Source organism: Kryptolebias marmoratus, linkage group LG21 (assembly GCF_001649575.2).
Source record: "Kryptolebias marmoratus isolate JLee-2015 linkage group LG21, ASM164957v2, whole genome shotgun sequence".
In the NCBI taxonomy this organism is placed as follows: domain Eukaryota; kingdom Metazoa; phylum Chordata; class Actinopteri; order Cyprinodontiformes; family Rivulidae; genus Kryptolebias; species Kryptolebias marmoratus.
The window spans coordinates 2,414,528-2,439,111 of NC_051450.1; the positions used below are offsets into that span (position 1 = coordinate 2,414,528).

General features: G+C 39.3%; 1 protein-coding gene across 3 annotated transcripts in view; it reads left to right on the forward strand.

Moving 5' to 3' along the window:
* Nucleotides 1-24,584, forward strand: part of nrp1a (neuropilin 1a) — a 75,431-nt gene that overhangs the window by 28,040 nt on the left and 22,807 nt on the right. For all 3 annotated transcript variants that reach the window (XM_017431894.3, XM_017431895.3, XM_037973114.1), the window contains 4 exons: nt 2,362-2,543; nt 10,418-10,645; nt 13,421-13,576; nt 16,715-16,881. In XM_017431894.3, coding sequence (XP_017287383.1) covers nt 2,362-2,543; nt 10,418-10,645; nt 13,421-13,576; nt 16,715-16,881 — 733 coding nt within the window. The remainder of the gene's footprint in view (nt 1-2,361; nt 2,544-10,417; nt 10,646-13,420; nt 13,577-16,714; nt 16,882-24,584) is intronic.

Below are 24,584 nucleotides of genomic sequence, written 5' to 3' on the forward strand. Positions count from 1 at the left end.
ATAAAAATTTCATTAAAACAGCCTTTCAAGTTTATGTAATATCTGCAATGATTATACATCCTTGGTTTTTGTTCAGTTATATGGATGCCTGCAGAAACAGACTGGCTTGCAGACCCAGCCCTGTTGCTTTTCCTGTTTGCAACTCACCACTCAAGCAGTGATACTATCAACTGTAAATATATGTAAATGTGAAAACAGAGGCTGGTTCTGATACAAGTTTTAAGTCCCGCCTCCTTCATATAAATGAATGGAATGTTGCCTGTTGTAAAAAAAAATTAAACATATACAGTACTTTAGATAAAGTTTTTGCAAGTCTTTTCTTATTTACTCACATAGTTCTTACTTTGCTGTTGGTATATTCAAACATTATTTTTTCTAACACTTTTAGTTGTAAATAGTTATTTCTTGCTTAGGTTATATTAAACCATGCAAGGGGAACTCAAAGTGTCACATTGCTAGTGTGCAGACTCTGGTTCCAAAAACACAACATGGCAGCTTTTGTAAACGGGATCTTGTGGCTTCAGTTCTCAACAACAAGAGAAGATGGCAAGACTTCCATCTTTTTTATGTTAATGAACAAGACAAGTCACTAAATCGAGATGTGCACAACAGGCTGAGATGATGTAAAAGCAGCCCACATGACTTGGGTTGGGATGTCAGTTCTTAGTGTGAGGCTGAGAATGACAGACATAAATCCGCCTTTGGGTATAAATGATTGGCTTTGACCTTCCTGTCAATAACTTTAGATATAGAGGGGTGCTGTTTTTTGTAGAAAATTTTTAAATACAAGAGGAGGTAGAGCTAAATTGAGCTAAATTAGGTCATTTACCCACTGCAGTTTTTTTAAAACACAAGTTTAGGCTTTGCCACTTTGTTCTCCCCTCTTGCTACCAAAGCCCTTTAGGTCACATTAATAATTTTTCCCCTTTTCTCCACTTTCTCTAAATACTCTCCTCTAAGAAGAATTCCACTTCTTTTCAATTTAAAGCAGGTGAAAACAACATTTTGTAGAAAAAGGTGATAATGGCTGCATGTTGATGCATGTCAAATCCCACCTGAGGGATTTAACACAACAGTACTGCTATTCAGAGTGTAAATCACCTTTTTTATGGATAAAGCCATGCATTAAGTGGGTTCAGAATCACTAAAGAAACCTGATATTTTGACAGCAATTTGGGAATCATGCAGAACTATGAAAACAGATCTCCTTTGCCCATAGGGCACATATTTTTGGTGGAGACAGAAGTGACTCAATGTTACCACACACCTGCTGCATGGTACACACGCATACATCAAAATTAATTACTGTGTTGACTTCTTTGAATTGTGGTTAATTTACTTGGTTCCTGATGATGATGGAGAAACGAGGTGGCAGGTTTGGCCAGGAAAATGTTTAATAAGTAGCCCACAGAGATGAAAACCTGGCAGGAGTTCACACTATGAGCAGTTAGAAACAGTGGAAACCTGAACCTAAATATCTGCTTTTGGAGCACCACTAGGTCCTGTCGCTCACAATCAAAACACGGCATGGAAAACTCGTCTTGACCCATCCTTCAAAGTCACACACACACGTGCGTACTCACAGGCAGTCCCTGGAGTGAAAAACCACAAATCAAACACATTTAAAAGTGCAGTTTTAACAAGTGCCTGAAAGCATGCATACACACTTGCTCCAATAACAAGAAGCTGTGTAGACCACCATCATTGTCCAGACGCTCGTGTTTCTCCTCTACCCGCTTCAGTTTTGCATGCCAGACTCTGTGAATGTATTTGTGTCATGGCTCTTCTTCACACAAACTGTTCACCTTGTTTGCTCCTCTACTTTGCACTGACTAAATTGAATGTGCTCTGTTTAATAGCTGTGGGTCTAAAATTCCATTTGAATGCACTGTTTGTGGGTTTTTAATGCCTATAGCACCTGCTCTTTCTAAACACCCGCGTAAAATCAAGCTATAATGAAACTTTAGCCTCATTCCTTCCTCATAGATCAGAAATATGTGAGTGTCATTCTGTGGTTAATACAGGCAACCATTCAGCTTGAGTTCAGTCATTAAAACAGTTGGATGAAGCAAACCTTCGTGCTGCTGGGAGCAGAAAACCACCTTAGAATGTGTGTGTGTGTGTGTGTGTGTGTGTGTGTCAGTATAATGAAAGTATATAACTTCCCCACCTGTTCTAGTTTTAACCTGAGACCTCATTAGCACACAGTGTTTTATTTCCACTACATTACCTGCACAATATGCTGCTTGCTTGGTGTTTATAGTCGTCTGAAAATGAATGTGTGTGTGGATTGTATTTCTCAATAAGTTCGTCTGTATCTACACCGTGTGACTAACATTGCTTTTGTTGTGCTCACGTTAGGTATGACTATGTGGAGGTGCGAGATGGTGTAGATGACAGTGGTCAGCTGGTCGGGAAGTACTGTGGGAAGATTGCCCCCTCTCCAGTCATCTCCTCGGGTAATCAGCTGTTTATCAAGTTTGTGTCGGACTATGAGACCCACGGAGCTGGTTTCTCTATCCGATATGAGATCTATAAGACAGGTGAGTCACAAAATTACAGCTTTATGAAAGCTAAATGATTTAAAACAAGCCAAGATACTGAAAAATTATTTTGGTAAACCCACAGTTGTGAACAGTGTTGAAGAAATTCATCCCTCAAATTTCCCCTCACACATGCTAAAACATAATTAATTAATGGTTCACTTCTTTAAAATTCTGTACTAAATTTACACTCCACAAATAAACTAGTTTGTATTAATTTATGACTTTTTTTAACAAGATAAATCCTTCAAAAAAGTTGTTCAACATTTATAAATGATGTAGGGCATCAACTATCTAGAATGAATGCTGGAAATCTCATAAATACAATTATTACTATAATAAACTTGAAGGTGACATCATTTGACCAAGGAAAAATTATGTTTGAAAAATCTAAATTGTTGATTATGTGATGAGAGGAATGACATTCCGGATATCTGAAATGTTGACTTGACTTTGAAGAATTTAGTTATGGATTTTTGAAGAGCCTTTTATTTATCATACTACTGTATTATATGATAAATTTAGTAGACATGCTAGCCTAATAAATCTGTTTACTTCTTCCCTATTATCTGTGTTCACATATACACTGTATTTTAAAATGAATAAATATTTATTCATTTTCATAAGTCACTCTCATTGGCATATCTTTTCGTAAATCTTGTCACAAAGACAAATAAGTCTGTCATTGTGAGTGAAAAGTGGCTTATAAAAACTATGTTTTTAATCATGGTCGCTTTCAAACAAGGTTGATGTTCTGCTTTAATAATATTACAGTTTTATCTAAGCACATGTTGAGCTGACAAACCCCTCAGTCACACAAACACCTTTGTTCTTATTTCAGGTATACTTACATATAAGTTGAGAAGTTATAGTTAGAAGTGGCAGAATGTCTCAAAAATTGTTCTTGCAGCTTCATTCCTTTTGTTTCTCTCTGTTTTCTGTGGGATCTTAATAGATTCAGTGGCTGGTGTGCATTCCTTCAGATTTTAAAAAGACGCAGGTGTGGACACTTTTGATGCTTAATGAATGACTCTTCAATTTTATCATAAAGGTAAAATCCAGGGGGAAAGCTGTGCTACTATATATAATTAGTCCACACAAGGATGGGAAATCGACACATGTATGCACATTATAGCTTCACAGATAGCAAAAACAATCTTCATCAAGGGGAACATTGCAACATGAAGTAGCAGTTTGCTCTAAAAGTGTCACAGATTACAGCAGCTGTTCGCTTCCAAAGAGACCGTTGTTAAATGTTGTTGTTTTGAGATGTGCTGATCAAAATTCCTCATGTAAACATGAACCCATTAAGTTCAAGTTATTGCCATTCATTAACACATTCATTTGAATGCACAGCATGGGTTGTGGATTGAATATTTATACTTTTATTGTTTACTAAAGATTTAGGTTGAACTGTAATTCTAATGTTTTTGTTTTTGATGCTTAGTTACTCCACAAATTTCCCCTCAGCTCAAAGCACTTTGTCCACCATATTATTGTTCCATTGGTGGTTCCATTTACAATTGATCACTAGGTCTTAGATTTAAGACTAAAAACACTGAAACTCCTGATAAATCTGTCACAAACACCTAGAGTTTGATACAGTTGAAAATCTGGAGGATGAACATGTTTAATGAAGCAAGAAAGAGAAAGTGTCTAATTCCATAGTTTTTTTGTGCTTTAGTCAAGGCGTCAAAGCTCCACATTTTGCAAATGCAATATGGCAGCCAATATGCCTCATTCAAATTAAATACATCATAGGCCCATATGTTCTTTAATTGTAGCAGTGTTTTTGTTTTGTCTAGTGTGAATTAATATACCATAAGAAGGGTGTAATTTACTGAGCAGTGATTGAAAAAATATTGCTTTAAGTGTTGGTTTATTGTCAGATGGCAGTTCGCAACGAGGGTGTGAGTCTGCCATTATTACTTCTGACAAGCTGGTTGTGGAGAAAGTGAATTCTGTCCACTCAGGGAGCATCACGTCAGGCAGTACTTCCAGTCCCCAAAAAACTAAAGTGTGGATAATATTTAGTTATACTTAAGTTCAAATACTACATCAGGATGTTTATCTTATCAGAACAACACAGAACTTCCTGCTGGTGTGCTGCCTTCCTTTGTTTGGACTAGAAGAAGATAGAAGAGGAGGAGGACTGCCTCTCTAGGAAATGCCTGCTAGAAGGCAGACAGGTGCTACAGACTGCACTTTCATTAATTAACCTCAGCAGCAGTCTATGGGACAGCCCCCCTTCCATGACCTCTGAGACATGATGAATAGTCTGGCAAGGTTCCTCCCTCCTTTTAATCTGTTTGTGCTTGTGTTTGCGTGCCCCGGCTGTGTGCACGTCACCATCGTGGCAGGGCAGCTGGTGGAGTGCAGGGCCATTTATGAGATCAAAGCGACAATCCAGGCTGACATACGCAAACTCATCCACACATGCCCCATTCCCCCTGATAGGCTGGTTAAATCTGCTACATTCTTTCCATGATTAGTTTAGCATTTCCCAGTCTCGTCTATTAGCCAGGACGGATTATAAATGAGCTGTGTTAGGGGCCCTCTGACAATAGGGGAGGAACTGCTGAACACATTTGCAAACTGCTTCAGATGAGGAAATGTAGATCTAGGGGAAAAAAATATGATTCCAGTGGACAGAAACAAAAATTAGAGTGAGATGACAATCTTTGTTTTTTGCTGACTGAACCCAAAGTGGAATCAAGATTTTGTGTGGGGTGTGGGGACACAGGCAGAACTTTTTTCTTCAAGGTATTTTGCATCCAACCCTGTTCCCTCCTGCGAAGAAGGAGCTGTACAGGCGTGCTGTCACTGGCTTGCTGGATCCAGACCTTTATGCTTTGAATTCACTTTGTGTTTTAACTACGGCAGTGCTGGCACCTGCCAACAACATGGCTCTGAGATCAATTAGCAGCTCTGTTTGTTGGAGCAAGCGGGAGAGGGAGCCGAGCAGAACGAGAGATACAAAGCTAGCTGATTAGCACAGCTTATCAACAAACATGGCATTAGCTGGGAAAACATTGTGTTGGCTAACACATGTACTGTTAATGATGATACACAGATGCTCCGATAACAGATAAAGGAGCAGCAAGCTTGTGCATGTCAATGATAGGAAATGCGAAAAATACCACCTGTTTATTGCTGTGATTATAAGCTTGAATCACTGTAAGCCTGCTTTACGGAATTACACAAGCAAAGGTCACATGGAAGATAAATAAGCCCACAAATTAAACACATGTAAACAAATGCCTCTTTTAGGGTTGAGGTGCCAGCTTATGCAAGTATATTTATCTATGCAAGTTGACCCACTAAAGCTGTAAACCATGCAAATAAACTTTCACCTAGAATATGCTGGCACCTTCAGCTCTGGCTTTTATCAGCCTCTGCCTGCAAAGTGTCTAATTGGAAAAGAGCAGGTTGTTTTGCGTCTCTCTTTGGCTGCTTCCACATCAGTCTCTACCTTCCAACACTCCTTGGTCCCATCCAGCCATCTTAATTAGCACGGGCTATTTATTTTATAGCTGCAAATTGGCAGCTTCGCTCCACTGGCTGAAGTCTTGCAAGAGACAGGGGTGGTGAGATAGCAGAGAGAATTATTTGGGCTGAAGGGAGCAGGTTTGCAGTTCTGTCAGTGTCAGTTTAGATATTTTTAATTTCAAGATAAAATACAAAAAAAAATCTGAAGAAATTTTGAAGGGTGCCAGTGAGCTACTGACCAAAAGTCCAACAAATACTAGTTTTCCTCTGTAAAGTACAATAATAATTTGGGAAGTTTGGTAAGAATCTAGTCTGACAAAATCCCTATTTTTGATGTATGAAAATACTGTGAATATAAGAAGAGTTTGCAAAGGTTTTGGAAAGTTTAGACAGCTCAGAACTCAATTTGAATGAAGTTTCTTTTGTGATGTATACCTGAGCTACAGAGCTTTAGAGAAGCCTGGGTTTTCTCACTCATTTCATCATATCACACAATCTACTGTAGGTAGGTAGGTAGGTACATATATTTATATAGCACCTTTAAGCACAAGGCAACTCAAGGCAACTGTACATGGAAATACACCTGGAAGAGCACCTGGGGTAAAACTTGTGCCAAAACAAACATGCAGATTTGCGACTGCCTCACAAGATCATAAAATGGATTGGTCAGGGCCGGGTTAACAATGATTGTCTTTGCTGTGGGTCAGAGTGCTAGTGGAAATTGGACTTGAAGGCAAGGGAGCAGCTGAAAGACTAAGAAGAAGTAAAAAGCGTGCTTCAGTGCTTATGTGTTAGCACCCGTTTAAATAAAAAAGTTGAGCAAAATGTGTCAATCTCTGAAATTTGCTTAGTGTCACACTTGGGCTGGAAAAGACCTCACTGAAGTGGACATGGCAAAAGAGATAGTGCCACTGTTAACCCTGACCCTCCCTTGTCCACTTACAAACCCATCTCTGTCTCAATTACTCTTCAGAATGAGTAAGTTTGAAGGGAGGTCCACCATGTCACACTACAAAACATCTTTTATTCCAAAGCCCTGCTTGTCATGTCTTTGTGAGGTTAGTGTTGCTACACTGAGCACACCTGTGAAAATACTTTCAGGGTGTTTGAGCGTAGATGTCGTTTTAAGTTAGGAGGGGCACACTGAGCTTTTGTGAACAATGCAGTCTGATGGTATAGGTCACATCTGGCGTGGCGATGCAGCAGTGAACATTGGAGTGCCTAGTTAGAGGCTGGTGGTAAATGTGTGCTCAAGGTCACTTCTTTTTCTTTCTCTTAACATCCTGCCATAAATTTAGCTGTTTGTGTAAAAGCAGCCTACAAGCTGCACTGTGGTCAAACTGTCTGTTTTATTGCAGATGAAATGCAACTGCTGGTGTTCGTGGTGTGTCAGACCTTTTATTTTTCGCAAATCCACATTTTTTTCCAACCCTTTTCTCAACATGGCGATGAGTCTTTTAAAACAAGACACCAACCAGTGAGGCAATAAAAAAATACGGAAAGGAACAGAAACCAAGTTTGAGAGCAAGAAATCAGCATTCACAACTAAAGCTTTAATATATTTGCAGAGAAGCTCCCTGTCAACACAGATGAAAACTCACAAGCTGCATGTGTGCATGGTCAATGCCACACAAAGGCGTGATAGTTATCAGAGAAAGCCACTTGAGCAGACTTTGCCACAAAGCATCCTGGGTTTACTGAGGGGAGCTGGGGAAAGACCCCCTACATGGATGCTCCAGATGAAAAAGATGATTATCTCGCCTCTGGGAGCAGCTTGAGCATGCTGTCTCTCTTGCCGCTCCATTTTATTTTTCACTTGTATGCAGCCAGGGACACAAAATCTGACAATAGTGAGGTTTGTCCTTGGCTTGATCTCAGTCAGGATAATTCAGTGAGAACACTCAGTAAAACTGGAACAAAAACTGTCTTTCTTAAACAGACAAAATGAGGATGCTACAGAAAGGTATGAGAGACAAACGAAAACAAAAACAGAATTCTTGGCAAAAGTATTTAGGAAGACTGGAAGACCAGGTTTGCTGATCGTTAGAAACCTAAATTAAAGAAATAACCATCAGAAATTCCTGTTTGAGACAGCTCTGAGTGGCAGAATACAGTATGTCTGCATTAAGGCCCCCTTCACACTGGATGATGACCTTTTTATGCTCTCCTTGATATTCATGACCTAATAGAATGTAGATCATGGAAAAGTAGGAAATCATTTCATTGTGAAGGAAGTCATGATGCTGCTACACTCTTAAGGTAGTATCTCAATGGGCTGATAGCGTTGGAGACTAGTTGGTGATTCAACATTATGAGAAAATGCGCAAATTTTCAGTTGTGGTCTCACTGACTTATGAGTGTTTGGAACTAATTGACAAGCAATCCATGCAGCCATGTTTTGCACAAGCACTTTTTGAAAAAACAAAACAAAAAAAAACTAGCTTATTTTTGTGTTTACGGTTTTACATATTTGAATAGTAAAAGCAAGAATTCATATCTATAGAAACAAAATTAATAAAACAAACAAACTAATGAAATGAAAATAAGGAAATGACTAAGTTGAAATAAGATAAAAAAAATACATTTGTTTCCATTAAAATAAGACACTAAAGTAAAAAAGAACAAATCTAATTAAATTGCAATTTAAAAAAGCCAAATCTAGAAGTATGATAAAACTACGATAAACAGATAAGTTGCACACAGTGAAGACACATCCAAAACCTTATTTTTTCTCTGCACAGACAAGTACTAATGTTTGACCAGAAGTAAGTACAAAAGGGTCGAAAGATTTAATTAAGAGTTAAGATGGTTTGGTCTGGTCAGGCTGGAAGTTACTCTAATAGATGAAGCATGAAGTTTAAAGCTAATAATCAGAGGAAATTCAACAGTTATTTACATCACTACAGCTTTACGCCCGTTTCTCTTTTTTTTTTCTTTTTTCAAAGAAGAGACTTTTATCTATTGTTTTTCCCCTCAAAATATCTGACATTCTACCAAATGTGGCAAAGTTAAGTGCAGAACTGTAATGTCCAAGGAATGCTGTCTCTCGGTAAAATCTCTCCGTTTTCTCAGAGTAAATACAAGGGAAGCTGTGAAATTAATGGTGCCTACTGTTCTCCAAGGCCACACTTTAGCTGCTACGTTAAATGTCAACTCTCTTTTGAGTCAAAACGTCGCTCGCCATGGCTTTCAAGTCGGGAAGAAAGAAAATCAATATGACTCTTCAGCCCCTCACTCAACACACCAATGGACAGACTCAAGTGGGCCTGATGGTCTTCAATTAGGGGCCCGGCAAGATGCCTGAGTGACGCTGGAAAAAGCAGTTTGCCACATTCATTTGAGCTACAGTGACTGCAGCACAGTGGCTGTATCCAGTGATAACTCCCTGCAATTTTGGTTTCTATTGGCCCCATCTGCACCCATCACACCAGCTGCTTGACTACCATGAAAATGATGTTATCCTGGGTACATTTTTGCCACTAATGGCTCCAAATAATTGCCCTGAACGACAGCACTACTATTTTGTTTTGATGTTGTGTATACTTGTCTTAAGCATAGCTTGGACCAGCATTTGAGCCTGCAAATCCTTGTTGCCTGTTCCTTTTTACGCTTGTAAAAAAATACTTTATTTATTTTTAACATGTCAGTCATTCTCAAATCATAATCTTGTGCTCATGATGCTTATGAGGTAGCTACCTTGAGAAATGTGTTAATGCCCCTCATCAGCTGAAAAGCAGCTGTCTAGGGAGCTGTGCATAAATATTTTGACTTTCCCCTGTGTAAAATTATGCGCCTGTGTTGATGTATGCACAGTCATTGCTTCCCCCTTCCATCATTCAAGCTGTAGTTTTGCTTGAGCACCTCTCAAGTGTTTCACATACACGGTTTGATGAAGGCTTATGTGTTTGTGTGTGTGAGGGAAGGAGGCAGGGAGAAGTTCTTGTTTTTTCAGCATGAATCAAAGTATTTATTCATTGATCCTCAACTCTAGTGATTGAGGCCTTTTATTTCTGCTTACAGAGTTGGATCCAGATGTTCCAAGAGTTTTAAATTTAACACATACACAATGATGCAGTGTGATGTTTTGCCTAATAAAAGGGAAGAAAAAATCAGAGAGGTACAGAGTAGAGTTGAAAGATGCAGATGTTTCTTCTTGGGGAGAGAAGAGCCATTGAGGTGGTCCCACAGCTGTATGCCATAGATAGTCCTGGTCTCAGTAGAGCAGCTGGGAAACAGAGCTTCTCAATACCCACCATAAGAAAAGTAATTCAAACAGATCACTTTCACAACTGCTATTGAAATTAATTATCTCTTCTTGTTTTGTACCTGTCTTATCCCATCATCTCACTCACCCTTTAATTTCCTATTGTTTTTCTTTCCTGCAGGTCCTGAGTGCTCCAGGAACTTTACCTCCAACAGTGGCGTCATAAAGTCACCAGGGTTCCCAGAGAAATATCCCAACAACTTAGACTGCACTTTTATGATCTTTGCCCCAAAAATGTCGGAAATCATTTTGGAGTTTGAGAGCTTTGAGCTGGAGCCCGATACAACGCCCCCGACGGGTGTATTCTGCCGCTACGACCGGCTTGAGATCTGGGACGGATTTCCCGGAGGTGAGCAAGCATTCCGGTTCAGATTGAGCTGTGCACTTTTTTTTCATGTACATTGAAATTGTGTTTTGTGAATATGTAAAAGCCTAACATAATACAGTATTCCTAATAAATAAAGGTCTCTGGCCTGTGTTGCTGTTAAGCTAATATCTGTAGCTAGGTTGGTTTAGACACTGAATATTTTGAAAACTGAAATTTTCTGTTGCCTCTGCACCTCTCCTCTGCACACAAGTTTTTTGAGAAATAAACGACTATTTTTAAAACAAATGTGCATGTTCTCGCCACCTATTGGCGTGCCATTGGCATTTCAGTATTTTGTTAGAGTTGTATGGGCAGATAAACTATACATATATATATATATATATATATATATATTAAAAATATATTTGGTTTTGTGTAGATGGGGCCTCATTTACTGTATATTCTAGGAGAAATGAACAGTTTTCTGTTTTAACCAGAATATGCATAGGTTTTTATAGTTGTCATTGCTCCTTGCTAAACACTACCTGATCACAAATGCCTCCTACCATTCCTTTTACTGAGGCTCACAATTTGTTAGGGCAGATACATTTGGGAGTCCAAGGTCTAATCTTGGATGTTATGTTTGACATTTTGGTTTGACAGTCACATTTTGCAGGAAATGACTCAAAAAGGAATTTCCTTCACAAGTTTCCTTGTGTTTCCCACTAATGAGGGGAAACAAAGATAGTCATTCTATTAAAGCTAAACCTGATAAGGGCCACCATCTGCTGGTTGTGGGGTTGAACAAAACCTGCAGGACTTACAAAGACTCACACACAATCATATGTTGCCCTAAAACAGTATTCAAAATCCATTCATCCTAAAAATCAGCAGGTGAAGGATGAGGTAAGGGGGGGCAGTGTTCAAAGCCTGCTTCCACAGCCTGAGATTAGCCTTTTAACTCAGTGAGTGAAATCACATCTTGAAGTCTTTCTGCCGGCGATTCCAATGCAGGGTGCAGAAAAGATGAAAGCCTTTCTCCCCCATCAGAGACTGAAAACTGAAAGATTTTGATCTGGCTGTATTCACCTCCGTGCTCTCATCAGTATTCTCTGCTTTTGCGTCCCAGGTGATAAGGTTGAAGTGTTAATCACAGCTTCTCTTCAAGCGAGTTTACTTAAAGTTCACATCTCTGAAGATGTTAACTTCGCAGAGGTGACCTTTGATTCTTTGGAAAGTGGCTCATTTGTATGTTCTCCCCTTGAGGTTCAGGATGTTTCATTTCCAAGATATGTGTTGATTGAAGAGACTGTCAAAGACTCAAAAAGATGAGAACACACCTCATTATTATCACCTTTTGAAACATAATTTTTACGCAAGACCATAAGGACACGTAAAAGAAAGATTTTCTGTGCTTACCTATTAAAATTCAGAGATTTAACAGTTCAAGTGTGAACCAAAAGAAGTTGAATAGACACATTTCCAACAGTGAGCCTGTTCAGGGCAGAAACTGGACACTAGCATTTTTGTGGCATCACACCTTTTGAAGGTTGCTGTATGTGACAGACAGTGCTGTATAAAGATAAGCCACAGGAGGAAAATAGCATGTTGCCTTTTTGCCAGGCGGTTCCTGTTGTGCTGGCTGGATCGATAGTGCATTAGCGCAGAAGGCATGCTAGCAGCTGGTGTGTGCTGAGGTGAGATGTCCAGGCTAGCAGCAAGGGAATTCATACTTCCTTGTTTCCCCACATCTCAAAGTACAGCTCACTGGACATACGCTGTAGAAGAAAGAACCCTACTTCCTTCTCCCCCTTCCCTGAAGATAGGGAAAGCAGGCAGGACACCGAGTTCATAGCGAAGTTCTTTAAAATTTTATAGAGCTGTGGAGTCATGCAGATAATCCAGTGGATAGCTTGTTTTTTTTTTTCTTTAGACTACAGGCCTTAAAGTTGTGCCACAGTCTCCCAGACGTATACAAGGCACCTGGTTTATGAAGATTAATCTGACTCGTCACACCACTGGCCCATAAGTCCCTGCAGGCTGGCCTTTGCCTTTCATGTCAGAGCTGGGCTGGACGTGGCATGTTTTGGATGACAGGAGGCCGAGGGGAGGCAGGACTGTCACTCACTGCTGATCACAGCATTACTAATCACAGATAAGCTGCAGGTCCCCACGCACTGACGGGAACACACACTCATAAATGTGCATGGATCACAGCACACATCAGAGACAAGGAGCAAGGTCACTGTGCTCTCTTGCTCTGACTTGCTACCGTCACTCTTTTACCAGATTTCTGTCTTTCCCTTCTTCTTTTTGTTTGTCACTTGTTGTGTTCCCCCCATTCTTCTCAGCCTCCTTAGCAGAGCATGCTCCTCTTGTGCGTTTATTGCTTTCTGTCTTTTAATACCCCCTTATTGTCCCAGTCCAGTCTTTACTTGTTTGGTCTCCTTCACAAAACCCACTGGGCCATGGCTGTATCTGCCTGAAGCCTAAGAAAATGAGTTTGGGTACTGGCAGTTTGTGGTATTTACAGCCAGTAAAGAGACAAAGACTGTGACCTGCCCCACACCACAGGTTCTCCTTTGCTTTTTTAGTCTGAAGGGAGAGCAGGATTGGAATGCTGGGGAGTTTCTCTCATGCCTCTTTATGGGGTTGGTCCCATACCTCAATGACACACTAGTTTTAACACTTCCACAGGGGGAGTTAGTAGTTAAACCCATATGTGACATGACCGTGGCAAACAAACAAATATTGAGTTAAGCCAAGTCTAACCCAAGAAATAATATTTGTGGTTTGATCCCTTTTGTCTCTCTCCAGTTGGGTCTTACGTTGGAAGGTACTGCGGGCAGAACACGCCGGGCAGGATCATCTCCTACACAGGCATTTTGGCACTGACAATCAACACCGACAGCGCCATCGCCAAGGAGGGCTTTTCTGCAAACTTTACAGTCATCGAAAGAACTGTTCCAGAGGGTGAGCTGGAAAATCATGCAAGGAAAAAAGAAAAAAAGATGAGGATGTGAATTACGCTGCGGAAAAAAAAAGATGAGGATGTAAGGAAGCAAGGAACTCAAGTAATCAGGAAACATTGGAACAAAACTCCATATTTAAGGTAGAAATCACAATAAATCCAGAGAGGTTAGTCCAATGAGGAAAACTAAGAGGAAATTGAACTGGAATTGGCAAGCTGTAAAAGAATTACAGGCTTGAAATTAAACACCATAGATACATTATTCCAAGCAAAAAACCAACATTGTTCTTTTTTTCTAATTCCCGCTAGTTTTTAACCAAAGTTTTTATAGTGACTGTCCTGCCATTTTGAATTGAAGTTCTGAACAATTTATTTAATATTTTATCTGTGGTTTGGAAACTTAGAGTTTAATTTTGACCGGATTTGCAAGCGGCAAACGGCTAGCTTGAATTCAGCTAAAACCAAAGTAGGTTGCTGCCATCCTAAAACTGTTTAAACATTGCAGTTCATGCAGATGTTATTTTCTAAACTTTTACACTGCCATAAAGTTCATGTTACGTTGTTATTCAAGCAAAAAAATATAATGATCTTTGGGATGGAAGTGCCTTAAGACTGAACTTTAAGTGCTACATCTCACCACTTTTTGTGCTTCCAAATTAATAACAATAAATGTTCATGTAAATAATGGCATATTAAAACTTGACAGCTGTGTAAAAGGTGAAAATCTGCTTTCTGTGGTTTAGAGGACCAACCTTTACAAGTTGGCTTCTTGACTGGGTCCAAAAGATAGCTTCCTCATCAGTAACAACCCTGGACACAAACCTATGCACACCCTAAGGGCTTTTACATGCTGCTTTATTGTCATGGGACACGACCTCCCTGACCCTGTTTTGCAAACCACTCCATCTAAACATTTCATTAAGGAAGACGAGCTCTGGTAAGAGTTGTAAATCTGTCCAGCAGCTAGACCACCCTATGCACAAGGACTCACACACACTGTTAGTCTCTGAATAGCAACAAAGGTGGATGACTTTCAGCAAGTCCACTAATCATCGCCAAAAGGGATTTTGCCATGCCCAAAGGGAAGACCAACACTATTAGTGCATATGTGTGCACACACAACAAGTAAAACAAGGCTGTCTCAGACTAATGAGTACAGCCATAACCATGAATGTGGTTTCTTCTGTAATAGCAGCGTTTTTAATCACAAATCTAAGATAAAATTACACAAGTCAACTTTTCACATTTACCAAAAGGAGGCTCTGCTGAAATATCTGACCTGCAATCAGTAAATACTTTGGCTGAAGAGTAAGTTGCTTGGTCTTACATCATCAACTTAGATGCATCTGAGAAAAAAAAAAGTTTCCAAAGTTTGCCTTTGAGTTTCCAGGCTTGTACCAACTGAATCATTCATAATCCCCTTATGCATAATACACAGAGGATTTTCTTGCTTCTACACAATGAGGAGAAGGGTACATTCTAGCTGAAAACCACTGATGAGAAGTGATAAGGTGCTTAAAAGAGGCCTTATTTTTTGCTCTTCCACATTTTTCTTGTTCTTATTCCCTCCATTCACACTATATAATCTCAGCTATGGAGCCTGACCATTCTTGGTAACCCACATGATCAGATACCCTCAGCATGAAACAAACGCCTCTTTGTGGTTTTGTTTAAAATCCTGTCTGAGTAAAAACCTTTGTCTGTAGCCGACTTTTAATTTTTCTGAACGAGTGCGGAGAGTAAGATCAGAGAGGTGCTAGACGGTTTTGTCAGTTTCACACGGAGACTCTGACATACTTGCATGTGTGAGCACTTTCGTATGCAGTTGTGCAATAACACTTTAAAATGCACACATACACACATGATGACCCATTGACTGAGGGTGTATCGGCAGTATGGCAGATGGGGATACCATCTGTGTTAGCTCTCCGGCAGCAACCACATAGCACTTCACTTCTCGTCTGAGACCCATCTACACAACTCCAGAAATTCTTTTAATCTGTTGGGTTTTTTTCTGTTAAATTTTTTTTCTTCATCTATGCAAAACTAACACAAATGCTAAAATACCCGTTTTATGCCACTAGGCAGTGAGAATGTCCACATTAACAACAAATCAAAGTACAGGGACAGAACATTTTCAGCTTCCAAAACAATTGTTGCTCTTTTTTTTCCTTTCATACCATCCAGAAAGTTTCCTCTCAGTTCTTAACTATTTTAGCATACAATCAAAGTTTAATAGTAACAGGAAAAGCACGACAGACAAAGAAAACACAGTAAATATGTTAACATATTTGTTTTGGTTTATAGGACATTGGTTTTCAAAAGTTCCATATTTCGAGTCCAAATAGATCCACCAAAAAATGTCCACATTTTATTTAGAATTCCATTCATAGAAAAATGATATTTAAACCATAAAAGCATGATTTCTTTACATGGATGTGCAAAAGTGCTCATTTACACTTCTTTGTGTCATTGTGGTGACATTGTAAGGAATTGCCTGGATCAAGAGGTCATTTTTTTCATTCCAAAGCTTTTTTTCTACATTGGGGTCAGCATGTCTGACCTGCAGTGGTTAAAAAGGCTGACCCTGGACTGACCCAGCAGAGTCTATAGCCACAGAGCTCAGGATATCTCGAAACGGTTGCCTCACATCAACATAAACAAGGGAAGTTACCTCCTAGTGTGGGTGCCTAAGCCATAGAATGTGATACATGGCCTTCAAATACAAATAATAAACCACAGCCAAAATTGTTACTCTTTGCAGAAGAGATAAACTGCCCTCCGGGAGGTGAGGCAAACACATCCAGTCAGTGGAAAAAAATAGCTGAAGTGAAAGTCACTCTGACGCCTAATATGAGCACAAACCTTACTGAATGTTTTATGAAGACATTTTTAATGTGGAACACTTTTATCCAGCTTCCCCAAAAAAAGTACTGAGAGAGAAACAGAAAGGATTTACTGAGGCATTGCTGATGTGCTCTTCTTTTCCAGTCTCCAGCACTGAGTGGGGGGTACATAAAAGGTGCATTCTGGCTACTTTGTGGTCACCTAAAATTCAGTGACAAGAAAGAGTCCTTTGTCTTTTTTTTGTTTTTAGTTTTGTTTTCTGTCTCATTTCTCCTTCTTCTTCTCCTTTGCAGACTTTGACTGCAGTGATCCTTTGGGAATGGAGTCAGGGGAGATAACATCAGACCAAATCCTGGCTTCCTCCCAATACAACCCAAGCTGGTCCCCAGAGCGCTCCAGACTCAACTACTATGAAAATGCCTGGACACCAGCAGAAGACTCAAACAAGGAGTGGATTCAGGTAATGCTCTTTGTGTCATAAAGAGGAGATTATTTCCTCATTAAAGATGACTGCTTCCTGAAATGTAGTTCAGTAGAGGAAAATGGTTTTGGAAAAGTCTCCTTCTGTACAATTTTGGAGGTATTACATTGTCAGAGAAAGGATTGTCAAATTCAGTTACATATTGGGCCGAAATTAAAACCATAGTCCTAGCTGAGGGCCAATCTCAGTCACTATTTATTGAAAAAAGCCAAAAACTAACTTTGGTAAATTAACTTTTTTTCTGATGCAATATGTCAAGTTCTTCATAAAAAAATAATAAATAAAGAAACCTTTTCCCAAGACATAGAATTTAAAATAAACATCATTTACTGATTAAAGAAGAAAAGATAGAATCTAAAAGTAGACATCATTAGCAGTTATTTGTCAGATGGCATATTTTCTTTGCTGCAAGTTCAACAACAAAAGTTTGATTGGTCCCATTTGGATGTTTATTGTTGTCCATCCATGTAGAGTTTATATGTGTGTGTGTGTGTGTGTGTGTGTGAGAGAGAGAGAGAGGGGGGGGGTATATGGTGCCTTTTTTCGCCTTCCTCTTGCAGGTTCAGATTGTGTCTCATGGGCCTCACAAAAACACTAATAATTAAATCAGCAAGATGGACGCCACTTTTTGGTGGGCACACTTCACACAAACAACAGAGTCATCCACCCATCTTCCTGCATCCTCTTTTCTCTCTGTCTTTCCATTCTACCTGATAACTTTTTATTTTCTTAAGAGCTGAAGCTGCCTCCAGGGATGCTGTGATTTAATTCAAGCATCCTGCCAAACTTCACTCACTCACTCACACACACAAACAGGCTCAGGCTCTGTCATATTTTTTCAGTCACTTGGCTTATCTACAAAACGTGATCATCACCAACAAAGGGAACTTTATGTGGCAAGATTAAGAATTAAGTTCCTTCCTCCCATGGTGGGAATAATACACAGACACAACCGTCACAAAAACTACTTAGATGCATTTGCAGATTCTTTTAATTTGTTAATCCAGAGCTTGTCACTCTTGTAAGTACCCACACTGTTTTTCTTTCTTTTCTTTTCTTTTCTTTTCTTTTCTTTTCTTTTCTTTTCTTTTCTTTTCTTTTCTTTTCTTTTCTTTTCTTTTCTTTTCTTTTCCTTTTTAAATAGTTTTTCAGCCTTTTCTTTATTTCCAAAAGGTTTGGCTTTGGTGTATTCCTCAAGGGATGAATAATAGAGCTGACCCAAAGCCAAATATTTGCTTGGAGAGGGTCATAAGCAAGCTTTTCCTTTATTATTACGATGAAAATATTGTCCTCCTTCGTTCTAATTTCATCTCTGTGTGACCTTGTGTGTATGCACGTTTATGTGCATTCTCCCATGGTCTAGTAGTGATGTGTCTGGTGTTCTGGGTGAGTGGGAGGGTTTGGCAGATCCCATGGTGTCCTGTAAAGTAACCCAGTGTGTGTCTGAGTGGATCAGAAAGAAACATGTCTGCCCTTACCTCTTTCTCTAGCAGCTGGATGCTATGTTGAATGAAATATTTGTCTCTCTGAGAAAAAAGGCCATTGTTCCTGTAAGTGCATTAAAAGGAAAAGGATAGCTTGTAAGGCTGCCCAAACAGAATCCACTTTTTGTTGGTGAAAACTGCACATGATTACACTGATTAGTTGTTGTTCCAGATTCTCCATGCTACAGTATTGATCATAGGATTCATTTTGGCACTAAATCTTGATTTTAAAGGCCATGTGTTTAAGTGGCTGTACTGATTTCCCAACAGTAATCAAAGAAAACAGTGAACCATGCTATTCTGAATTCCAATTTCAAAGGTACTGTAACAAAAGAGTCTGTGGCTGGCTAATGATTTATGTTTTCTGAGAAATTTGATGCACATTCGCCAAACATTCTGAGCTGCAATTATCACAAGTGGCACTGGAAGTGTTTTCTATCTCATTCCTCTTTCATTCATTAAATCTGCTTGTTGTGGTGTTGCAACAAGCTCAGGCACCCTCTTGGCATGTATGCATCATCTCAATGCACCGTCATATCCACAGCAATGATTTTATAATAAATCTCATGATCCTTTTCTGACTGCAGTTGCAGTCAGAGGATTTGCTGTCCTTCTTTTCTGAACTTAATCCAGATTTGTCATCTATTTTAATGCTGTCTGATTCTGATGTATGGAGAGTAGGATAAACAAGATGCTGGAGTCTGTGGATTTTTCATTGGCTAATTAGATTGGTTTAGTGTGGTTCAGCATTAAACCACAAGTCATTAATTAGGCCATAGATGGACAGATGTCATTTGAGCGGATTTGTGGCTGCAGAGGAAGAAAAAACAAAGGTGTCAATCCCTTAAAACAATGCTACATTCCTTCTTTGTTGCTCCTTTTAAGAGTGTTTAATCCACTCTAATTCATGTTATCCTCTCACATACGATTTGAAAAATCAAATTTAAAAGTAGAAGCAGATTGGTGTGTGCTATCTGCCTGTTTGAGGCATTGTTTTCCCTGCAGCTGAGCAGTCCATTGTCCCTGCAGTGGCTTACAGCAACTCTGTCTTTATGAACTTACATGCCTGGTACAGAAATATTTTCATGTTTGCAATACATTTGTCTGTAAGGAAAAAATATGATATGCTTACAGATTGGCGTAATGGCTCCTCTGGAACTTCAGGGGATTTGCTGACTTTGTGCAAAATGTCTTTATCAAAAATGTCAGAGGAAAGAGTTGATTGCCACCAAGAGTCACAAGAGCAACTATCCAATAACAGACTGAAAGACTGAATCGCTATTAGGCAGCTACAATTGATTGCACATGCTCACAACATCAATAATTTAGACTGTTTTGGAGACTGCCCAACTGTCGATACCTGAAAGCCTTTTTATTGAGCATCTCATGTATATCTTATCACACATATGTATACACTGTATATATGTATATTTTGCTTTAATGGCTCCTGGCATTATTTTCAGCCTTTTTGTCAGGATGCATCATCCCTGACTTCTTCAACGGTATTAAGGTATTAAGGTATTAAGGTGGTTTGTCAGCATCCATGTGTCTTTCATTACTTAAATTGTTTAATAATGAAAAGAGATAACCCTGCTGTCCCTTTGTTCATGTTATGTGAGGAATCCCTTAATCTTTCCCTCCTGTCAGAGGAAAGCACTGAACCTAAGGAAGCATATCAATGTCTACTGACACAAAATGCTCCTTTATCTCATTTATGATTAATCCCAAGGTGAAGGCAATCATTTATGGCTGGAAAACAAAGTTAAATGGAAGTTTTAAATCTTGACGTTTGGGAGGGTGAGGGTTACGTGGCTTTTCTTGACCCTGTTTCCTTAAATCTATAAAGTAAACAATGCTGAGAATCCAGAGCCAGCTGACAAGCCAAACAATCTTTGATTGTACATTTCCTGGACTATTATGCAGTTCTGGTACCCGCACAGAGACCAACATTAGATGGTAAAACAGCCCTGTTTTCATTCTCATCTTAATGTGCCTTCCATTACCTCAAGTCAATGATCTGCAAAAACACTCTTTTCATTGTCTCTCTTTACACCTGTACCCATTCAGAGGACTTACCACCCTGCCGAGTGATGAGCACTCAGAATATGGACTGGTAATTAACAGCAACTTCTCAGTTGATGAAGTCTAGCGAGAGCAGCCGAGCGCAAGCTGGCAATGCAGCTGCTGGTGAGATCATCATAGAGTCGTACAAATGGAAACAATGGAGGCTGTCTGTGCCTCTCTGCCTCTGGGCCTCACTCTCAATTGGAAAATCAATGAGAGGATAGAGACCCACACTCGATTAAAGTAGCCAAAACCCAGGACCCATAATCGAAACATGAGCGATTGCATGATGTAATGAAATGAGTGCTGCATAAGTACCTAGAGACAAAACTCAGCTCAGACATAATCAGTGCCATTTTCAGTTGTCTGCATTACAGTGGAGAAAAATGCCTGAAAGCCCTTTAGTCAGTAGTCATCACAAAACAATCATGCGCAGCTGTGCATCATGGGAAAAGTTCATCAAGCAGCCTCCAGACATGACATACCTTTAGGCCATGCTCCTTTCCATTTTCTTCAGCGTTGGTTTCACAATCATTACTCACAGCTTTAGTCATACTGTATGTGTATGCTAAGGTTGGGAATGACCCCAAAAGTCTCCAAGATGATTTGCCAACAAGGAAACTTTAAAATAAGAGTGATATCCTTCCTTTAACAGCAAAGGCTAAAATATTTAATCATGCACCATTACATACATGACTAAGCGCACATCATAGACAACAAACCAGCAAACCTTTTATCTCATTATCACTGTAACATGACCTATACATCCCTCATTGTCACCATAACAGATGATTGTGCATGGTAGGGCATGCATAATTGAATGCCAGCAAAGAGGTGTCTGGGAGCTAAAAATAAGCTTTAATTCTGTCAGGTGAATAATGTGATAAATGGAAGGTCGGAGGTGGAGCTCATAGGTCCTGCAGCATTTTAGTAATACAATTTTCATGAAAGAGGCATTAATTAGACTTTTAGGAAATGGAGCCTGAAGGGTTTTTTTTACCAACAGTAAAGTAACTGTAGGCAAAATTGGTGAGCAGATTGCTGAACGAGCTGAGCTTTGTCTCTTGAAATGCCACTTATGGGAATAGAAACACATCTCTTTAGCTGGTAGCTGCGAGTGTGTCAGTTCACAAAAATGTCAGCTTTCTTTCATTACCATACAGAGGGGATTATAATCAGATTTAGTATGCAAATAAATATAGAAAAAAAAATGTGATTTGAGGCTCTGCATCTACTTTATGACTTCTAACTATACCATCCTTGGAGATCCATAAAGCATTACCAGAAGTTGTTTCCTGGATCGAGGCCTCAGTCTGTATCTACCAGCTGCTCTCTGGATTCATACTCCCTACTTTCTCACTCTCTTGTTGTTTCTGCTGAGGAAAGATGAATAAACTAATTCCCCTGAGGCTTCAGTTATTCACTCAGCAGAAGCCCACACACACGTGCAGCTGAAAAGCTATTTCCCCCCTCTGTTGGGGAAGCAGAGAAATGAATTTAAAGAAACACATTTAGTTTGTCTTATCCCAGAGTACAGATTGCTGCATTCAATTCCTTAGCAACTCAATTATAAGCCAATCAGGCAGCTAGAGATCCAGTTTAAAGGCCTTTTCTTGAGCTGTCCCTTGAATGTCTCACTCTTTATCAACCATGTGTCTACTAGGTGTACCTACACAACACTGAGTAGGCTTAGCCTCAAACAGACGTCATTCTACCTTATACCTGACTCACTAAGATCTGTAACAATGCTTTTAGCAATAGAGTCCCAGTACTATTATCTTTATCTGTACTCTGACTTCGCTATCCTGAACCCCAGAAATGAATCACCTTGAACGATCATTTCTTTCAGCCTTAGTTATAGTTTGTTGTATTTCCAATAAGATGTGAGATTCCGGGTAGATTAGGCTAATTAAGATGCTGACATTCATTGCTTGTCTTTAGTTGGTGAAGTGATGCAGCTGGTCAGTTGGCAGATTTTAAAATGCCACAAGAAAAAAAAGGTGAAATAAGATAAAATAAAGCAATTTTTAATTAAAAATTAAAAAGGTTTGGCTTTGGGGTATTCCCAAAGCAATTAATTAATTAAAACAATGCCCCGCATTTGACTGGGTCAAATTCGGAAAAATAAAAAATATATTTGATGGGCGCTTAAGGAAAGCAGAGCTGCAGCCGTTGTCACAGAGCGTCGGCTGTCAATCAAAATACGCAGCAGCGTCCCACATCATGACCGAACCAGCGCGCCAAGATGCTAGTAAAATAAAACAGAGCAAGACAAGGAGCCTGATGTCTATAGGAAACTACGTCAAAAAAAAAGAAGATGCAGATACAACAAAGACTAGGTAACCGTTTATAACTGGGTGAGGCCAGTCAAAGATAATTCAAAGAGTTTTTTGTGACGTTTGCCACAGTTCTTTTTCAATTTCACATGGAGGGGAGCACAATGTGAAGCGGCACTGTAAAAGTGAGCCGCACAAGAAACGCACAGCAGAAAAAGCAGCATGCCGATGGACTCATTTGTACTTAAACCCAAAAATGACTGCCAGACAGACTAGGTAAGGTCTCCTGGGTTGCTGCTTGCAAGTGTGGACCTGGATGCAGTTGTGCTTCTTAGATGTAAAGCGGAGTTTCTTTTCTTTCTGATAAACTTAAAAAATGTTCTACAGTAAACAAAAGTTTCTTAACATTTTTCTGATCAATTTTTAAAAAGTGTTAAACTTTAAAAGCTTTTCAAATGTTTTTTTTTTTTTCATAAACGAAGAAAAAAATTTGTTATTGTTGTGCTAATTCGTTGTTGTGCACTAACAGGCAAAAATTGACTGATGTAAGGTGAGATCTGCATCAAATTAGAATTTCTGAAGTCATCATACGGTTGGTATTGTGTCCCACATTGTCCCTCATAAGCATCCATGTTGTCCCACTTTCGGTATTTTGAGATCTGGTCACACTAGCTGCAACTGTTAATGACTAGTTGGCAAATGAAATTTGCAAGGTTGTCTCCAAAAACTCATCTAAATATGTCTATCTTTATTTCAAAAGTATAGTCAGAAGATTAAATCATAAATGTTTGGACAGCTGACAAGGTGGGTACAAAACGGAGCAAGGCAAGTACGATTGTGGTGGAGGTGAACAAAATAATGTTAATGACCTGGAATACAGTTTTGCAGGTTGTGCCCACAAAAATAAGTTTTATTTTCAAAAATTGGCTGCTCAAAGTGTAGCCACACAAATTATTGGTTGCAAACATTTAGAATTAAGTTAGACTACAAGGGAACATTTGTCCATTTTCTCACAATTTTGAATCACGAACTAGTCACCAACAGTCAATGCCTAGTGTAATAGTACTGTTACATTTCCAAACATAAGTAAATTGCTTCAAACTTTTGAATTATGGTCATACACACTTATATGTTCAATCACATCTAAAAGCAACAAAGAGATGAGAGGGGACTTTGATCAGGAAAACACAGACTGATTTGTCTGTTGTTCTAAAGCTTAACCAAGGTTAAAATTTCATACCTGTAAAACACTGCTAAGTAAACATTTAAGTAAACATGTAACCATGAGCAGATTTTTTTTGAATAAAGTCATGACTTAACATTGATCAAATGCACACAGTAGCAGCAACTTCCTTCCTTCATATACACTTTTTTAATGGATTGTCACTGGAAATACTTGGGATCTTCAACCAGTCGGGATTGTTCAGGGCCTATAAAGACCCCCTTGGAGGTTCAGGATAGTTTCAAAAGTACCACCTCATTACCAGGGCCATTTTCTGGGCAATATGATGGCTTAGTGGTTAGCACAGTTACCTCAAAGCAAGAAGATCTTGGGTTCAAAAGGTGACAACCTGGGGCCTTTCTGTGTGGAGTTTGCATGTTCTCCCTGTCTGTGTGTGGGTATATTCTGGTTTCACCCCAAAGTCCAAGTCATGCATGTTTAGGGTGCTTTCAGGCCCAGGCCTTCCTTGAAAAAGAAATCTGTGTTCTCAAAGGGATTTTCCTGGTGAAAGAAAATTCTACATTGTGTAATATTTTTTGATCCTGGTTCTTGCAGACAAAAAATCCATCCATCCATTCATTTTCTTTACCCTCCTTTATCCTTTCTGTGTTGTGGGAGAACCGGTACCTATCTCCA